This window comes from Eufriesea mexicana, unplaced genomic scaffold (genome assembly GCF_001483705.2).
Source record: "Eufriesea mexicana isolate 0111107269 unplaced genomic scaffold, ASM148370v2 scaffold1146, whole genome shotgun sequence".
NCBI classification, from domain to species: domain Eukaryota; kingdom Metazoa; phylum Arthropoda; class Insecta; order Hymenoptera; family Apidae; genus Eufriesea; species Eufriesea mexicana.
In genome coordinates, this window is record NW_016909275.1 from 964,100 (window position 1) to 981,329 (window position 17,230).

At 27.2% G+C, this 17,230-nt stretch overlaps 3 protein-coding genes and 1 non-coding gene across 6 annotated transcripts in view; 2 read left to right on the forward strand and 2 right to left on the reverse strand.

Annotated features, from left to right (window-relative positions):
• Nucleotides 1-617: 617 nt before the first annotated feature.
• gb (solute carrier family 7 member genderblind) lies at nt 618-3,345 on the reverse strand. Its single transcript, XM_017900245.1, has 10 exons — nt 3,165-3,345; nt 2,684-2,906; nt 2,478-2,593; nt 2,131-2,256; nt 1,813-1,957; nt 1,618-1,741; nt 1,297-1,497; nt 1,042-1,191; nt 795-972; nt 618-679 (listed from the first exon to the last, which is right to left on the reverse strand). The coding sequence occupies exons 1-10, from the start codon at nt 3,343-3,345 to the stop codon at nt 618-620; spliced, it is 1,506 nt and encodes a 501-aa protein (XP_017755734.1).
• A 5,649-nt stretch (nt 3,346-8,994) lies between these two features.
• On the forward strand, nt 8,995-9,066 carry TRNAD-GUC (transfer RNA aspartic acid (anticodon GUC)). The gene has a single exon. It is a non-coding gene; the product is annotated as a tRNA-Asp (tRNA).
• Nucleotides 9,067-13,054: 3,988 nt separating this feature from the next.
• The window catches only part of LOC108547632 (PHD finger protein 14), a 4,538-nt gene continuing 362 nt past the window's right edge, over nt 13,055-17,230 (forward strand). Inside the window, exons 1-13 of one of the 3 annotated variants that reach the window (XM_017900229.1) lie at nt 13,055-13,094; nt 13,282-13,446; nt 13,535-13,774; nt 13,883-14,094; nt 14,158-14,312; nt 14,412-14,686; nt 14,753-15,208; nt 15,265-15,553; nt 15,658-15,895; nt 15,978-16,162; nt 16,221-16,359; nt 16,445-16,734; nt 16,815-16,923. In XM_017900229.1, the coding sequence (XP_017755718.1) occupies nt 13,082-13,094; nt 13,282-13,446; nt 13,535-13,774; nt 13,883-14,094; nt 14,158-14,312; nt 14,412-14,686; nt 14,753-15,208; nt 15,265-15,553; nt 15,658-15,895; nt 15,978-16,162; nt 16,221-16,359; nt 16,445-16,734; nt 16,815-16,923 (2,766 nt within the window). In that variant the 5' untranslated portion in view covers nt 13,055-13,081. Of the gene's footprint in view, nt 13,095-13,281; nt 13,447-13,534; nt 13,775-13,882; nt 14,095-14,157; nt 14,313-14,411; nt 14,687-14,752; nt 15,209-15,264; nt 15,554-15,657; nt 15,896-15,977; nt 16,163-16,220; nt 16,360-16,444; nt 16,735-16,814; nt 16,933-17,230 lie in introns of those variants that run through there. The other 2 variants (XM_017900228.1, XM_017900230.1) reach the window with 2 other exon arrangements.
• Nucleotides 16,857-17,230, reverse strand: part of LOC108547633 (methionyl-tRNA formyltransferase, mitochondrial) — a 3,068-nt gene continuing 2,694 nt past the window's right edge. Inside the window, exon 7 of the mRNA XM_017900231.1 lies at nt 16,857-16,918. Within this exon, the coding sequence (XP_017755720.1) occupies nt 16,890-16,918 (29 nt within the window). The 3' untranslated portion in view covers nt 16,857-16,889. The remainder of the gene's footprint in view (nt 16,919-17,230) is intronic.

A 17,230-nucleotide genomic window follows, 5' to 3' on the forward strand; every position in this document is an offset into this window, starting at 1 on the left:
AAATAGTATTGTCATATTATTTTTTTATCTGATTTCTATTACAAACTATGATTAAAAATTGCATTTATATAATTTATTTAAAAATTATTTTATTGCAACAAAATTTTAATCAAACTTTCTAAAATTCTTTATTATTATTAGTTTATATAAAATATTTGAATAAAATTTGGACATATACCTCTGCTTTACAATTATAAAATATTAAGTATATTTAATACCTTTTATAAAATTATGCAAATTTTATAATTTAGTCAGATGTATACTTTATTTTATTTTTTAACATAGTAAATAGGGAGTAAGAAATACATTAATACTTTTAATGACAAATTTTTCCTTCCTAAATTTTTGTAATCCAAAAAGCAGAAATTATTACTTTATATATAATGTAATTAGAAAAATTAAGATTTTCTCAAAATAAATAATAGTTGGTAACTATAAATCGTTAATCTTACAACCTAGAGAACAACTTTGTTTATCTTACATATGTATATATTGTAAACTCTTGTTTACTAAGAACACAGTCATGTGGCATTAGAAATATACAAATTGTCATATATATATGCCAAATGCCAAAATTTTACGCGATTGAAATTGTTTTTATATTTATATTATTTAAATCAATAATCTCGTTCTTCAGTGGCAGACATGCATAATTTTTGTATGACATAAGTAATTTTAACTGGAAATATAAAAGATATAAAATTATTGAAATGAAAGTAATGTAGGAAATAATAATAAAATGTGTGCCTGAAATGTCTATAACATAATAAAAGTAATATATTGATATTACATACGATTAAATTGTTGAAACCACAATGGCTTATTTTTCCATTTGACACCGAGAAAATAAGCTGGAATTCCAGATAAAGTTATTAAGGCGCCTATTCCAACTTCATATGGTCTTTCGTAGCATGGAACAAATACTAAAAATGCACATATGGCCACAAATGTAATAGGTATCCATAAAGGCATCTGTAAAATATATTTATATTTTTAATAAGAAAATTTCCTGCTTACAGTAATATTTGGCGAATTACTTACTTTGATTGGTCTATTCATATTGGGTTGTTTATAACGAAGCCATAGAACACCAGCTACTGATAACATTATAAAGAATGATTCGACTATACTGCAATATGTGATTAGTACAAAAATGTCACTTGTACATAGCATTATTAAAGATAATATACACTAGAAATAAAACAAGAAATATTTATTTTATCAAGAAAGTCCAGAAATTATCATGTAATAAAATATATATTTCAAAGTATAAAAGAAAAAAGTATATATACATACAAGAAACATTAAGGCAGGTGTGGGTGTAAATCTTGAAATATTAATGTGACTTAATATTGAAGGAAAATGTCCATTTCTGGCACCAACAAAACACATTCTAGATGATGTCATAATATGAACACTTAATCCTCCAAATGCAGATACAGCTACCATAACAGGTATTGTCCATGCCATGACACCAAGAAGTTGATCCCCAAAGGTCTACACAGAATTTATTTCAATAAATTTTTTAAATGTTTCGGTAAACATATATTATTAAAATACGAATATATTTATATAACATATCTTAAATAAAATCAGTGTATAAAAAATAGTACTGACCACAGCAATTGCATGAGAAGCAATCATCGCAGTTGGCGTTAAAACTGATAAATAAGCAACATTTGCCAATACATAGATAAGAGTAACTAATGGCAACGATATATATATAGCTCGTGGTAAATTTCTATAAAATTAAAATATTTACTTAAAGTCAAGGAAGTAAAACAAAATTGTATGTTATTTTATATTACATACACATAGGGATCTTTTAATTCCTCTGTCATAAAATTTAAGTAATTCCACCCAGAATATGAAAATATACCAGAATAAAAGGCCACTGCAATTTTTCCAGGGTCCGAAATTGTATTTTCAAAAACATTCTCAAAATTTTCAGTATGACCTAAAATAAATTATTAATATGAAAAAATATTTTAAAATATAAAATTTTCTAAACAAAGCAAATTTAAAGTTGAATCAATAATGAAAATAACAATAAAAAAAATTCACATTTTTTTCTTTTCTGTTTCAGTTCGTTTACAAATTTAAAAACATATATATTAAAATTATACTTACCTAACATAACCCAAACCAAACCAGTAATAATTATAATTACTAATGCACCAATTTTTGCAAACATGAATATATTTTGCATTTTAGATGTTTCTTTGACATCATAGCAATTTGCAAATGTAAGTAAACCTAGCAACAGATTGAAATTACAAAAATGACAAAATAATTATATTGTTGAATATAAGTATTTTATATGCAAAAATAACAATAAAAGAATTATAAGTAACTAAATAAAGTTGAAATTAAAAATTAAAAAAAAAATTATAGTCTAAAAAAAATAAAATTTTAATTTACGGAAATAACATAAAGTATAAACATAGCTTATCTTATATGCAAGAAAAATAACTTACAGATAGTAACTGCTGCTAAGAGACGTACACCATTATCTGGAATAGAGCAATTAGGGAAAAATGGTTGTAAAACATACTGAGCAAAAGTTAATCCCATAATAGCATTTGTAGTTGGTCTAAAAATGGGGGAATAACATTAGTTTTACTGTACAATGCTTTAATTACTTCTTAAATAATAGTGACAAAATTTCATAAAAATAACTTACACAAAAATTAAGTTAGCAGCCCATAAGTACAAGAAAGCAGGTAAATCACCAAAAGCCTCATAGATATAGGCATAATCTCCACCACTTCTAGGTATGCAAGTACCCAATTCAGCATAACATAATGCTCCCACCATAGAAAGTAAACCACATAAAATCCAAACAATTAAAGATACTCCGACACTCCCTACCTCTGTGATTACACCCTTTGGTGAAATGAAAATACCTGAAGCAAAATAAATAATTATATAGTTCATACAATGATCAAAATGTAATATATTTATGAAACATATCTTATTTAATTCTTATTAATTATATTAGTAATTCATTGTTACATTGTATAATTATGTTTATAAAATTAGAGAAAGATGAATGAAATTTATTTTAAAAAATGATTAGATATTTAGGTAATAGACAAAAATAATTTTTCCTAAATTCAAAAATGTTAATATTGTAATATGATCTAAATTAAAAACATCCTTACCTGAACCACATATAATTCCTAAAATAATTGCAACTCCTTCTAATAGGCCAAGTTGTTTTTTCATTTGTACTTTATCAGTACCACTAACTTGTTTATTAGTTTGTTTATAATTTTGAGATTCATCATCGGTATTAATTAAGGACATTTCTTTTTGGAGTTCATCAAATATTTGCGAAACCATTTTATCTATGTATATGGAATAAAGTAATGAAAAAAATATACATTGAGATATATGTGAGAGATATATGTAAACACATACACACAATATATGTATGCATTAATATATCTTCATTTCTTTCTATATCAGAAATATTTTGTTATATGAGCTTTACAAAATTGCTAAAAAAAATTTATTATGATATTATACATATAACATATCTTTATGTCATTATATCAACATACATATGAATTAAACAATTCAATATTTATATAAAACATACTTCAATCCTTTTACATTTTTGATGACATTTAATTTTGGACACTTATATCGTAAATAAATAATCTGTATATATATAAAATTGCTAAGGGCATAAATTAATTTTAACAAAATAGTACTTTTTAATTTATAAAATTGTTATTTTTAATTTTATTAATAAAAATTAATATACCTCTACTGAAATTAAATTTTTTAAATTAAATAATAATACTGGGACTTTCCTTTTTGATGTAAGCAAAACAACAAATCAATGTACACTATTGAATCTAAACGTTTTATTAACTTTATACATTAATTTTCTGAATTCCTTTTTTGGATATGTATCATCTAAAAAAGAAAATACTTATTAATTATATTACTTATAAAAGCATACGATAAATTTCAATATAATATAATGTTAATTGTTTATCATACCTGAAGATTGAAGTATATCAATAACTTTCTCTGTTATTTACGAAATTTTATTTTAAAATCCGTAAACCAAATAGGTTATATATTGAAAGAAAACACGTGCGTTAGGATACCTTAAGGGTTGATTTGCACGTCTTGTATACTATTAAGTTTAGATTTACTAAATGAAATAAATAATTTAAATAATATAAATAAAAGTTAACTCAATACAATCAATTTAATACAACACCTGTAGAATCTGACCTCCAAGTGTTATACATTTCAAACACAATCAATAGGGAATATCTGATGCAATTCATATTGGAATCACATAATATTGATATATGTAATTATTATGTTTGAAATCTAATTTGACAAATTTTTACAATTTATTATGTTAACTACTATTGATAATTTATAACTAGTAGTGTGTTATTAAATGTTTTTATTTACATATATACGTAAATAAATCACGTATAAACTATAATCAAAATTACTTTCAAGTAATATTTTATACTCTTCGATCAGTCTATAATATCACATCTATTTAAATTTTTTTCTTCTCAGATATTTGTGTCATCCTCTTGTTACGGCAAGAATATAATTTATAAGAAAATTTTGATTTCTTTTTGTATAATTTATATAATTAATAATCTATTCCATATTTTTAAACTATATTTTGCGAATATCATCAATAAAACCTTGTACATCATTCAATTTTGGAAATAAACGAGTTTGACATAAAGACTTCATCGTTAATGTTAAATTCATCAATCCTAGTTTTCTTATAACATTCGACTGATGTGTTACTTTTGTTTTATCAATATATAAACTACATTTACGAAGTTGTGTTTCCAAGCATCCGCTTTAAACAAAAATAAACATTTAATATGTACCGAATCTGTCTAAAAACTAAACGAAAAAATAATATAAAGTGATATAAGACTTTAAGTAGCATTTAATTTTTATAAGAAAAGGATAAACTGTCGTAAATAATTTTATATACTAATCTATTTTGATTATTTTTTGTTTACCTCAACTTAATATGGACAATTCCACCTAAAGCTATAAAGTCTTCATAAAGTCGTGTAAAAAATACATAACTGCTGTTGTAATAAATACACTTGTGTGCAATAGGAAGTTTTTTCACTTTTTCCCAAATTTTTAATAAATATCCATTCGATAAACCTTCTAGGAAAATGTAGATTTTTTCATAATCTTCAATAACGAATCCCGTTAAAACATGTTTCAATATACTCTGTGCCTGCATCATAAACAACATTTGAAAATAATTTCGAATATAAATATTGAATGTTATCAATAACAACAGAATATATGAAAAATAATTTGAAATTAAAATATGTGCAATTATTATCTAAATACAGAGTTTCAGTGAGTTTTGCTTATATGTTTTATAGTTCACTTCAAATAAATAATATCATATATTTTATAAATTTGTTTTGTTTTGATACTGAGATAAATATCATTTACCTAGTTTTAGGTTTGATATAAAATGCAAGTAAAATAAAATAAATACATAAGAATTGTTATTCTGGTCAACATGAGCTCAATATTTGTTGCTCGATACATTATTATTTACGTCATTAGACATTTCGAAATATTACTTTTAAATCACCGCTTTCGTTAGAAGATTGAGAAGTGCTCAATAAATTGGAATTATGGGAGGATACATCTCTCAAGATATCATTAGCCAATTTTAAATCGCTTAAATTGAAAAAAATTCGATTCAATATATTTTCATGGCGAAGAATTGTCCTTTGAAACATTCGCAGATCATTCGCCGGGCGAACTTTAATTTTCACTGATGTACCATATAACATAAGAATATCTGCATTGAGAGGTGAATTTTTCCACGAAACTTTTACGCTCTCGTCATTTATGTAACTAATATCGTGGGACATATTGCGAGGATGAATTAAGCTACTTGTCAGCTGTACTTCCCAAAATCCTTTCAAGAGATCAGAAATATCAAATTCAGCAACTCCTAATAAAACTTCTTCCTTTCCATGTATTTTTGATGATTTTGATTTGTCAAAATCAGGTTGACCAGAAGTGGAAGTTGAGAACTCAATAACATTGATATTTCGTACACCAATTACCTAATTATAAAAATGCACATATTTTCAAATTATTTAATTTATTGTTTATGCAACATTTAAATTACCTCAACGGTAAGAAGGTCCGTTGCAAGAAAATTAATTAACTCTGGCAATTGAAATTCTTCAGAGAGAAAACACTTAACAAATTCGAAATACATAATTCTATTAGGAACATAGTATGGTGTAACAGTTATGCGATTTACGAAGAAAATCTTCATGTATATATACTTGAAACCTTTTTCAATTATTATATCAACTGGAAAATTAGATAGTTGCTCTAACTTGATGGATATAGGATTTAAATTCATCCGTAATTTTTTGTCTGATAAAATATTTTGACATTGTGCATAAATTAAAATAGATGAAATATTTGATAATTGCGGTGTTCTATTGTAACTAGTAATTGTACCCATATCTAAAAAAAAAAAAAATGTAATTATTTTATATTCTAAAGTACAATTATATAAATTTAAATTTAAAATAAAGTTATAGATTATTTGAATTAGATTATGAATCATTTTACAATTGTGAAAAATTAAGTATCGAGTACCAACATTTCTTAATATAATAGTTAGTATAATAACGAAGATCGTAAGAGTCACAAGTGTCTCATTTCAGAAATGTATATATAAAATTATTTGTCAATGGAGAGACCGGTTTTAGCTTACAGATGATTAATACAATCAATCTTTGTGCAGTAATATAGATGTAAATAAACGTCGTCGAATAGCCGATCGCATGACAGCAATAAGGGTTGAATAACGTAGATCTTCATATATACGTACAAAATACATATATTGTCTAACTGTACGTTAACTATTTTACTTATATTTTTGAAACAAAACAATTGCGATTCCTACGTCACCTGTCCTATTATATTCTCCTATTTATAAGTTTTCCAACGATATATCACAAAGGAAACATCCCCACATATATAATATTATAAGAAAAGCTGATGATAAAACTATATAAATCTACATAAATTACATAAATTAATAAGGGAATAGGTATTATTTAATATTAATTAATAATATAACTATATCGAATTAATTATAAAAAATTGAAAAGCAAAATTAATTCATATTACTATAAAAAGATAATAAAAATGGTAAGTCCTCAAATCCTCGTTAGTATAGTGGTTAGTATCCGGCAGTCTTGTTCGAAGCTTCGTAGAGGTAAGAAGTGTCCCAACAACTAAATGAAGCAAAGGACAAACACCAGATGTACCCAGTGTAATAGTGCAACGGAGTGCTTTCCACCAGTGACAAAAAAAAAGAATATATAAACGGCAAAACTCTCAATAGAGAATTTTTTCTTTTCCGTAATTATTTTCTCTTTTACATCGAATACTTCCTTCCAAAAGAAGAGAAAAAAAAGGAAAAATAAGTCCTGGCATTCGAAGAATAGATGGGAAGCGATAAGTGTGCACTAAAGACAGAGGAAAGAATAGATGAAGCAGCCTTATTTCAGGCTAGCACTGTAATTTAGAATACAGATGCGTGAAATGTAATCTCCAATACAATCCAAAAGAATGTTTGGGATAGACGCAAAGTCGATAAACCATTTTGTGTCTATTGCAAACGCTTTGGCCACCCTGCCTTCTACAAGGGATGCCCAAAACTCCATAAAATGAAGCAGAAGATCGACGAACGGTAAATACTGATCAAAACAGAAAAAGAAAGCTCTTTGTTGGGTTTCTAGGAAGATATCACCGAAGTGCAAGGTCAATGGACAGATGGGCAAGTTTAAACGCTAGGCTCAGGCGTTAGGATCGGAGTTCGACCGAAGAGGCTTCCTGCACTTAAAGACGAGGCCCCGAAGAGGGGATACGCCCCTATAAGACTGCGGGGGATGCGTTTTGGGGCATTCGCTTACGGACCAAAAACCTGAATAAATGTTTAGTTTCGGCAGGAAACTCTGACTGATTTAATCTCCTATGACACGTGTACAGATTTACGTTTTTCGGTCCTAAAGGCTTAAGACGGGTCGAGTGAAGTAGCATGTGAAGAGTGTTTGACGGGAGAGTGAATGTTTCTCAGACGTAAAAAGTGAGTACTTGAACGAAATGGGAAAATGTTTAAACTAATACGTGAAAAACGAACAATTGAGATAGTGCCAGCAATTTTGGATGTGTGAGGCAGTGGAGTATAGGCAGAGTTTTGAGAGAATAGTGAAAAAGGCAAGTGCGAAAGAATTTTCTGTGGAAGAAGAGAAAATCTGTGTGGAAATTTATGCGGATAAGTTGTCCCATGTAGGAACTGATAATGAATCAAGAAACTGTGATGAATAAAGTAATACTGCTAATGATGACTGTATATATGTTAGTATATATGACAGCATATTCATGCTCAAATTGATTCGCAATCATTGGACAAACATCAAAAACATGAAAAGTATTAATTTTATAAACAGTTTCATATATTCAAATCTACGGTATTTTGAGAAAACCCAACATGCAGGATACACGCCACCAGAAGTTTTTGTACATTTTGTTGATCAAGCGTACATTCAGAATAAGGAAAACGTACCTTTGATCTATCATGTGACTAGGAAAGCAGACAACACGACAATTTTGTATAACGCAGACGGCAAGCATGACAATGTGTCAAAAAATAATACGAAATTATCAAAACTAGACTCGCAACGTAAAAACTTAAAAAGATATTGGTGGTCCGATACGCGTTAGATTATATATAATTGTTAAAAAACAACGTGAACAATCATGTACCAGTAAATAAATAAAACCCAGCACCCAATCCTTGTTAGTATAGTGGTTAGTATCCTATATTGGTGGCTTCATTTACATTCATGCAACTTGTATATAATTGTAAGAAATAAATATAACCATTCATGTACTAACAAATAAATGAGACTCAGCAGAAAATCCTCGTTAGTATAGTGGTTAGTATCCCCGCCTGTCACGCGGGAGACCGGGGTTCGATTCCCCGACGGGGAGAGAATAAATTTTTGTAATTTTTAGATTACTCTTATTCATAAGTATTGTACAGAATAATTTATGAATATATAAAAATATATATATATTCTGAGGATGAGAGTATATATCTTCCTCCTCTTTCTTCCATTTACTTATTTATTTATTTAATTACTTATTTATCTAGTCTATCCCCTTCTTCCTACCCATTTAACGATAAAAGATGTGTAGTTTTCGTGTCTTTCTATATATAATCAATTACGCGTCCTAATATAAACAGTTCTTAAGTGTATATTATTCTAAGCGATAAGCGCAGTAGGCTAAGATCGCGAGTGCTCCACGTTAAGCCATTGATCTCACAGTTTAAGTTATCATTTTGTAACTCTTTTGTACGTTCTGACTTTTTTCTAGCTTTATGTATATTTCTTTATCTGTTCTCTAGTACATTAAACATATGACTAGAAAAAAAAAGTGGTTAGTATACCTGCCTGTTACGCGAGAGAGTGGGATTCGATTCCCCGAGAAGATACTTTTTTTCCTTCATAATTCTATTTCTACACGACATGTATTTCATAATTATATAAATCAAGTATATAATATATTTATACAATATACCGTATAAACCAAACTAAAACACAAGACAATTCTGTGCCTCTCTATACTCAAGCAAACTGTTCATAATATAAGATAGTTCCTAACCGTAAAATATATTAAATGACAACAGAATTATCGACCTCATGTTTGGTTTTTTCATTTTTGGTTATTCCCTACAGGTTTTGGTTTATTATAGCATTATACATGTAATGAATTGTAAATAAAGTAAAATTTTATTTACCAGAAAACATGACTTCGGCAGGTAAGCGTATTTCATATGTTTCTATTCCCTGTTTCGGTTTTCCTTTCTTAGTTCTCTTAATTTTGTTTATTTGATTAGATTTTTTAATCTGTTTCGATGATAGTTTTTCTTCATTTTCAATAAGTGTGGTAAACGATCCAAAGTTTAAAAATTCTGGTGGGAAACGCTCTTTTTCCAACATTTTCCGAAATAGATATTTATGTGCAGTATCTAATGAAATTTTTGCAAAAAGGAAAAAGAAAATAGAAAGTAATGTTAGTAAAAAATCAAAAACTTTTCGTTCTGTTATAGATTTTTAATTCTTATTTTTATAGTATTATGTAAATTATTCTTTTCTTATTTAGATAAATTTGAACAAAAATTATAATTTCTTGGTACCTGGTATTATATCCACATATGTTATGATAGTAAAATCACCATAAATTTTATCTAAAATTACTGTAGGTTGTGAAAATGGTGGTGTTGAAAATTTAACAACAGAATTAGAATGATTTAAGTCAAGAGGATGTATATCAAAAGAATCTGCTTGCTCAATATTAATGGATTTATCATTTATGTTACATCCTTTTATTTTATCTCTTTTTGCTCTACGGAAAAATATAAAAAAATTGTATATGTATATTAAAATAAAAAAATAAAATATACAATTAAGCATATTATATATATAATTTTATAATAAACAATGCAAGTTTTTCCTATTTAAATAATACGAAATTATGAGAAATATCAAATATATTATATAATTTTTGTGATATATTTAAAAAATCTCCACAATATTTAAATGGTCGGATATCAGTCTCCTACATTTAAATTAAACTAGATTAAAATTTGTATAAATTAATTTAACTAACCTTTCAGAAAATTTTTGACTTCCGTAAAATATATGAAAAACAATTATATTGTTAAAAAAATTTTTCAATTGTATTTCATTTAAGTGAACTAAATGATGAATAGAAAATATAATCCAATATGTATCCTTTTTTATTGGACATGATATTGGTCTCAAACATACATCATTATTTTTAGTATAGATCTACAATGATAAAAATATTATATATATGTTTTACTGATCACTATACAAAAAAAATGTTCTTTACGCAATTTCCTTTTATTTTTTAATTTAATTAATTTGATATATAATGGTATATTTTAAATATGTTCGCAATTTTTTATATTTATTAATTATATTATTATTGATTTATTATAATAATTCTTTTAAATTAATGAAAATTATTAAAAAAACTAATTTTTTAATATTATATACTTTAGAATATATTTGTTACATAAAAAGGATTTTAATTAAAAGCAAAATTTAGATATTACAAAATGTAAATATATATTTCCATAATATTTTATTATTATATTACACTACAACTAAAAAAATTAAATAAGGAATAATATACCTTTGTGATCGTTTCCCAACAACGACAATCAAATTTAAAATTATAATTTGGAAGAAGTTCGTATTCAACGTGGATTTCGGCTAATATTTCATCTGCATCTCTAGCATTCTTTGAAGATTGTGTAATTTCAGTTATACTTTTACTTTTTTCTTTTCGTTTTCGTTGACGCAGTTCTTTCTTTTTAACCTTATCTTTAATTGTAGTTTTATCATTTTTAATATTTGTGTTAGATTTAATAAAAATTGAAAATCCAAAGGTTAATACAAGATGCATTACTATACTATAGTATTAGTACGTGATTACTTTATTAGTAAGTGATGCACTACACCGTTCAGTTTATCTTAATTTGAGCTTCAACATTAATGTCACATTTTAATCACATTTCAATATTATCTAATTTGGTAAACTAGGAAAAAATTTGTTATTTGTAATTGTAAATTCCCTTTATCACATGCTTTAAATAGTTCTCATTGTTAATACAATTATATTTATGTATATAGTTCAATTATTTGTAGTTTTTCTCTATATAATTAAAAGATGATCATAAAATTCACTAGATTTAAACTTTGAAAGTTTGTCTCCAATGTGCTAGTTTATTTAAAAAATTAACATTTAAATATCACATTTAAATATCATAAATTTAAATTAATTTTATATAAATGAATATATATAGATAAATAAAATATAGATAAATAATTAGTTAAATGTAGATTAATTGTACTTCCCGCTAAAGGATCTCGGGATTCAATATGGCGATTGGTTTCTGATTCGAGTAGAAACACGGCGTTGAAAGGATAATATTACTGAAGGAAGTTTTTTCATACTTTTATGCAATACTTAAATAATTTATCAAAGGACCTTAAAAAATTAAGTATGAAATAACGTGTATCTTATAATAATATAGAATTATTATGTATATCATAAAATTTTAATTTTTGCATGTTAATAGTAATGTATTTAAAGAAGTTATTAAGTTTTATACTATTAAAGTGAAGAAAACTTGTGCCAAGAATGTCTCAGGATGATGATGTAGGATTTTTATATAAAACGATGAGTAAGTTAAGAGAATTATCTGTTAAAATATATTTGATATATTTAACTGTAGGTTACAATGATTAATATAATAAACAAAGACAAATATTTTTTCACAATATATTATTGAAATTAAATGTATCACTTTCCTTTAAAAATTGTAAATCATTTTAATTGTAATTGTTTCCATAATATGATTTTACAGTATAAGAAAATCAATTAAAAATACAATACTGTATTAAACATGTTTACATTTTAATTTTATATATGTATATATTTTTAAATATATATATACAATTTAAATACATATACAATTTACATTTAATTAATGTGTACATTTAACGTAATAAATTTAGTAATTTTATTAAATTTATATTATAAATATATTATGTATTTACTCAAAACAATCTTTTTTTTTTTTAAATTTTAACATGAATATTTAAAAAAGATTTTTATTTTGAAAAGTAAGTAGTCTTTTGGTAATAATTTATTTAAAATACAATAAACAAAAATAAAAAACTATATATAAAAAACTAATTCAATGCTCAAAACCGGCGTCGTATATTACGCATACGTCAGTATTTTACAGTGACGACTTGATGAGTTCGATGCATAGTGGGAGATATTTAAAAACTGTATAGCGGTATATGGATGTGTCAGAACCTTTAAAAGAAAAAATAAGTTTCTGTGGAAAAAAGTATGAAATATTACCATTGAAATTAAGCAAAAATATTGCTTTGAAAGTAATATGACTAGCATTTGTACGTATTTATCGTGAATTAACTACATACATAACCTAAAATTAATTTTTTTGTACCTTTTTGGGAGTGCATATCCCTTGGATTAAGTATGTTGTTAATAGAACAGTTTTTATTATCATACTTATTCTTTTTGATGAAATATTTAATACATAAGTAATAGGAAATTATATAAAATTATCCTTTTTAGTTGAAAGGGATCCAAAAAAAAGGAGGGTTAAGCCTGTAGGATCAGCACAATCTTTGCTTGATTTTGATTTAGAAAATGAAAGTTCTGATGACAGTGATTTTAGAATTGAAGATCATTGTGAAGAATCTGATGACGATTCAGTGGATTCTAATGATATTGAGAAAGGTAAGATACATTATATGACTATTAAACATAATATTATTAACATATGTTTTAAAGAAGACTTACATAAATTTGCTTATATTTATAAAAGAGGAAGATGTATCAGAGCAATCAGATGATTCTTTAGAAGACCCATTATTGAATAAGAAAGAAAATCCTAATTTAACTGTAGGAGATGTAATTGAACAAGCTAGACAACAAGCATTAAAAGGTGGTTCACTTGAAGATAAACTAAATAAAATGTTAATTTGTTGTGGTTGCTTAGGAGATAGAAGCGATGATATTAATGAAATTGTTGAATGTGATGGATGTGGTGTTAGTGTGCATGAAGGTAAATCATTTTTACTTGTATTAAATTTATAATTCAGAATTTCTTTAGTCACAAATATATAGTGGTAAGTGACAAATATAAATAACTTTTAATTTAATCTTATTTAAGGATGTTATGGTGTATCTGATGTAGAAAGCTTCTCAAGTACCGATTCCTTATGTCAATCAGCACCGTGGTTTTGTGAAGCTTGCAGTGCAGGTATTGAGGATCCCTCTTGTGAACTTTGTCCTAATAAAGGTGGAATTTTTAAAGAGACTGATGTGGGAAAATGGGTACATTTAGTATGTGCACTTTATGTACCTGGTGTTGCTTTTGGAGAAGTATGTAGAGTTTCTCTTTAGATATGTGATAAGAATATTTTTAATCATATAAGTTTACTTTAGGTTGATCGTTTATCCAGTGTAACACTTTTTGAAATGGCATACAGCAAATGGGGAGCAAAACAGTGTTCTTTATGTGAAGATGCACGCTTTGCTCGTACCGGTGTATGCATAGAATGTGATGCAGGAATGTGTCATACATATTTTCATGTCACTTGGTGAGAATAACATGCAAACATGACTAAATTATTTAATACAAATATAAACAAAACGCAATTTAAAACAATCTAAAAAAATATATTGCTATGTTTTCTTAGTGCACAAAGGGAAGGTCTATTATCCGAAGCTCATAGTGAAGAAGTTGATCAAGCTGATCCATTCTATGCACACTGTAAACTTCATTCCGATAAAACACTTGTTCGTAGACGTAGACGCAATTGGTTAGCTTTACAATTACGAGCTCAGTACCGACAGCAATTATTAAAACAACCTAATCATTTAGATACTGAAGAACAGCGTAGAATACAAAGAAAATTAGCAAAACATAGGCATAAATATTTAGCTCATAAGGCAGCTAGACCACCACCATGGGGTATGTTATTTGACTACATACGTTAATTAAATTTAAAATATCATATAAAATATTTGTTATTTATAGTACCAACACAGAAAATGCCTCGGTTATTAACTACCTCAGCTTCGGCTTGCCGACAGTTAGCAAGGAAAGCTGAACTCATGGGTGTTGATACTGCTGCATTAGAAGCTCAAGAAGCACAACTTGTAGCTTTAGTTGATGTTAGGAAAAAATGGCATATTCCACCTGCTTTTAGTGTAGAATTTATTGGTTATTATTTGGATCGCAATTTGCGAGTTACATCTATGAAAAGACGATTGCAGGAACTTCTTGATATTAATTCTCAATTACTCAATGAGCAACAAAGATTAGATAGAAGATATGATGAAGTAATGAAAGATAATGAAGAACAGATTCGAGTAAATGTAACATTAAAAGAAAAAATAGAAATGTATCACCAAGTGCTTCAGAGTAGTGGTTACATGAAACCTCTACCACAAATAACTGATCTGGCAAAACCAAGAATAACACCAACTTTAGGTAAGTTAAATTTTAACTGCACAAAAAAGGATATATGTATCATGCTTTTTAAATAGGTACAGGTTTAGGTGTACCTACTGCAGCAGCTTTGAAAATGGGTGTTGGTTTCCCATTGCCAGTTGGTAAAGGAACAGAAGGAATACGTGAAGGTAGAGTGTTAAGTAGTCAAGCACAAGACCAAAACCACAAAAGTGAATTAACATTAAGGCATCAATGTGGAATATGTAGAAGATCTACAAATCAACATTTACTTGCAAAATGTGACACATGCCACCTTCATTACCATTTATCTTGTCTTAGTCCACCTCTATCACGTATGCCAAAAAAAACAAAACTTATGGGATGGTATGTATAATATATTATGCTACCATAAATAATAATGTAGTTCATTTATTAATTACCTTTTTAGCAAATTTAAAATTTAATATATAAAATATTTTCCAATATAGGCAATGTTCTGAATGTGACAAAGAATCTTCTGGGTCTGAAGTTGAACGTGTTGATACTTCGGCTCCACGTAAATTAAGGCACTGTAAAGACGACTCGAACTTAACATCAACACCAACACCACCACAAGAAATACAAGTACCTACAATACCAACAACACCTAGTACATCAAAAAATTCTTCCGCTAATCTTAATAGTATAACGAATACTACCACACCGGATACACCTACAACACCAAAAGTAAATATAATTTAGAAACAATTATTTGTACTCTTGATTTTATATTCTCATTTTTTCAATTTTCTAAACATTTTGTGTGTAGGTGACAATAAAACCAGTTGGACCACAACCTCCATCTTCAACTCCCATTCAATCAAGTGAATCAATATATAATCAGCAATCTATTAATAATATGACAATAACGAGGGAAGGCTCACCTGAATATATGGTAGCTTCGGCAGATGGTACGGAATCTGTTTCACAAAGAAGCGCTAAAAAAAGAAGAAGGTGTGTAAAATATATTTTCATGTAAATATAAACTATACATTTTTTTAAATTCCATCAGAGAGAAACACAAAAGATATACCCCTGATCCAATTACGGGCATAAAACAAAGAAAACGCAAACATAAAAGAAAAAGTCTAGATGTGGAGAATCCTGAAGGGCAAAGTCAACCAGAAATTCATAGAAGAATCACAATAAAAGTATGTAATTATTTATGAGTAAAATTTAACATTGCAATGTACTTATGTGTTTAGGTAAATACTTCATAATTATTTTATTGGTTAGATAAAACCAATTCCAAGACCAGAGGGGGATGCAGCATCAGAATCAAGTCCACAAATGTTTGTTGCCACATCTACTAGTACTGAAATTACATCACCACCACCACTACCTAAACTACCACTACCACCTGTTCCATCTTTAGCTTCAAATACTACACCTGTAACAGCAAATGTATCTTCTAATAATACAAATAGTAGGACATCTACAGGAAATGGAAAAAGGGGAAAAGATACAGACCTTTTGACACATTGCAATGTCTGCGATATGCCTGGTACCAGTCAAAATCTCGTCATGTTAGTTTACACGAATATATTAAGTATTTGTTTCTCACATATAATCTAAATTCATGATTTCGTCATTTTTTATATTGTAGGTGTGATGAATGTAAAAAATGCTATCACTTTACCTGTCTTGATCCACCAGTTAAAAAGTCACCCAAAAGAAGAGGCTATTCGTGGCATTGTGCGGACTGCGATCCTAGTGTAAGTTAATCAATCTTTTTTGTCTGTGATATTAACCAACTATATATTGTTAAGGTACTTTTTATTTAGTCAACAAAGCAAAGAAGCATAAAAAAAGATGTAAAAATTGTTTTATAGGTAACAAATCATAATTTATAAAAACTAAATCACAATGTGATTAATAATATCTAAACAGTATAAATGTGACAAAATATAAAGTACTTTAATGCTATATATATATATATATATATGTATATATGTATGTATGTATTTATGTATGTATGTATGTATGTATGTATGTATATATATATATATATATATATATTTA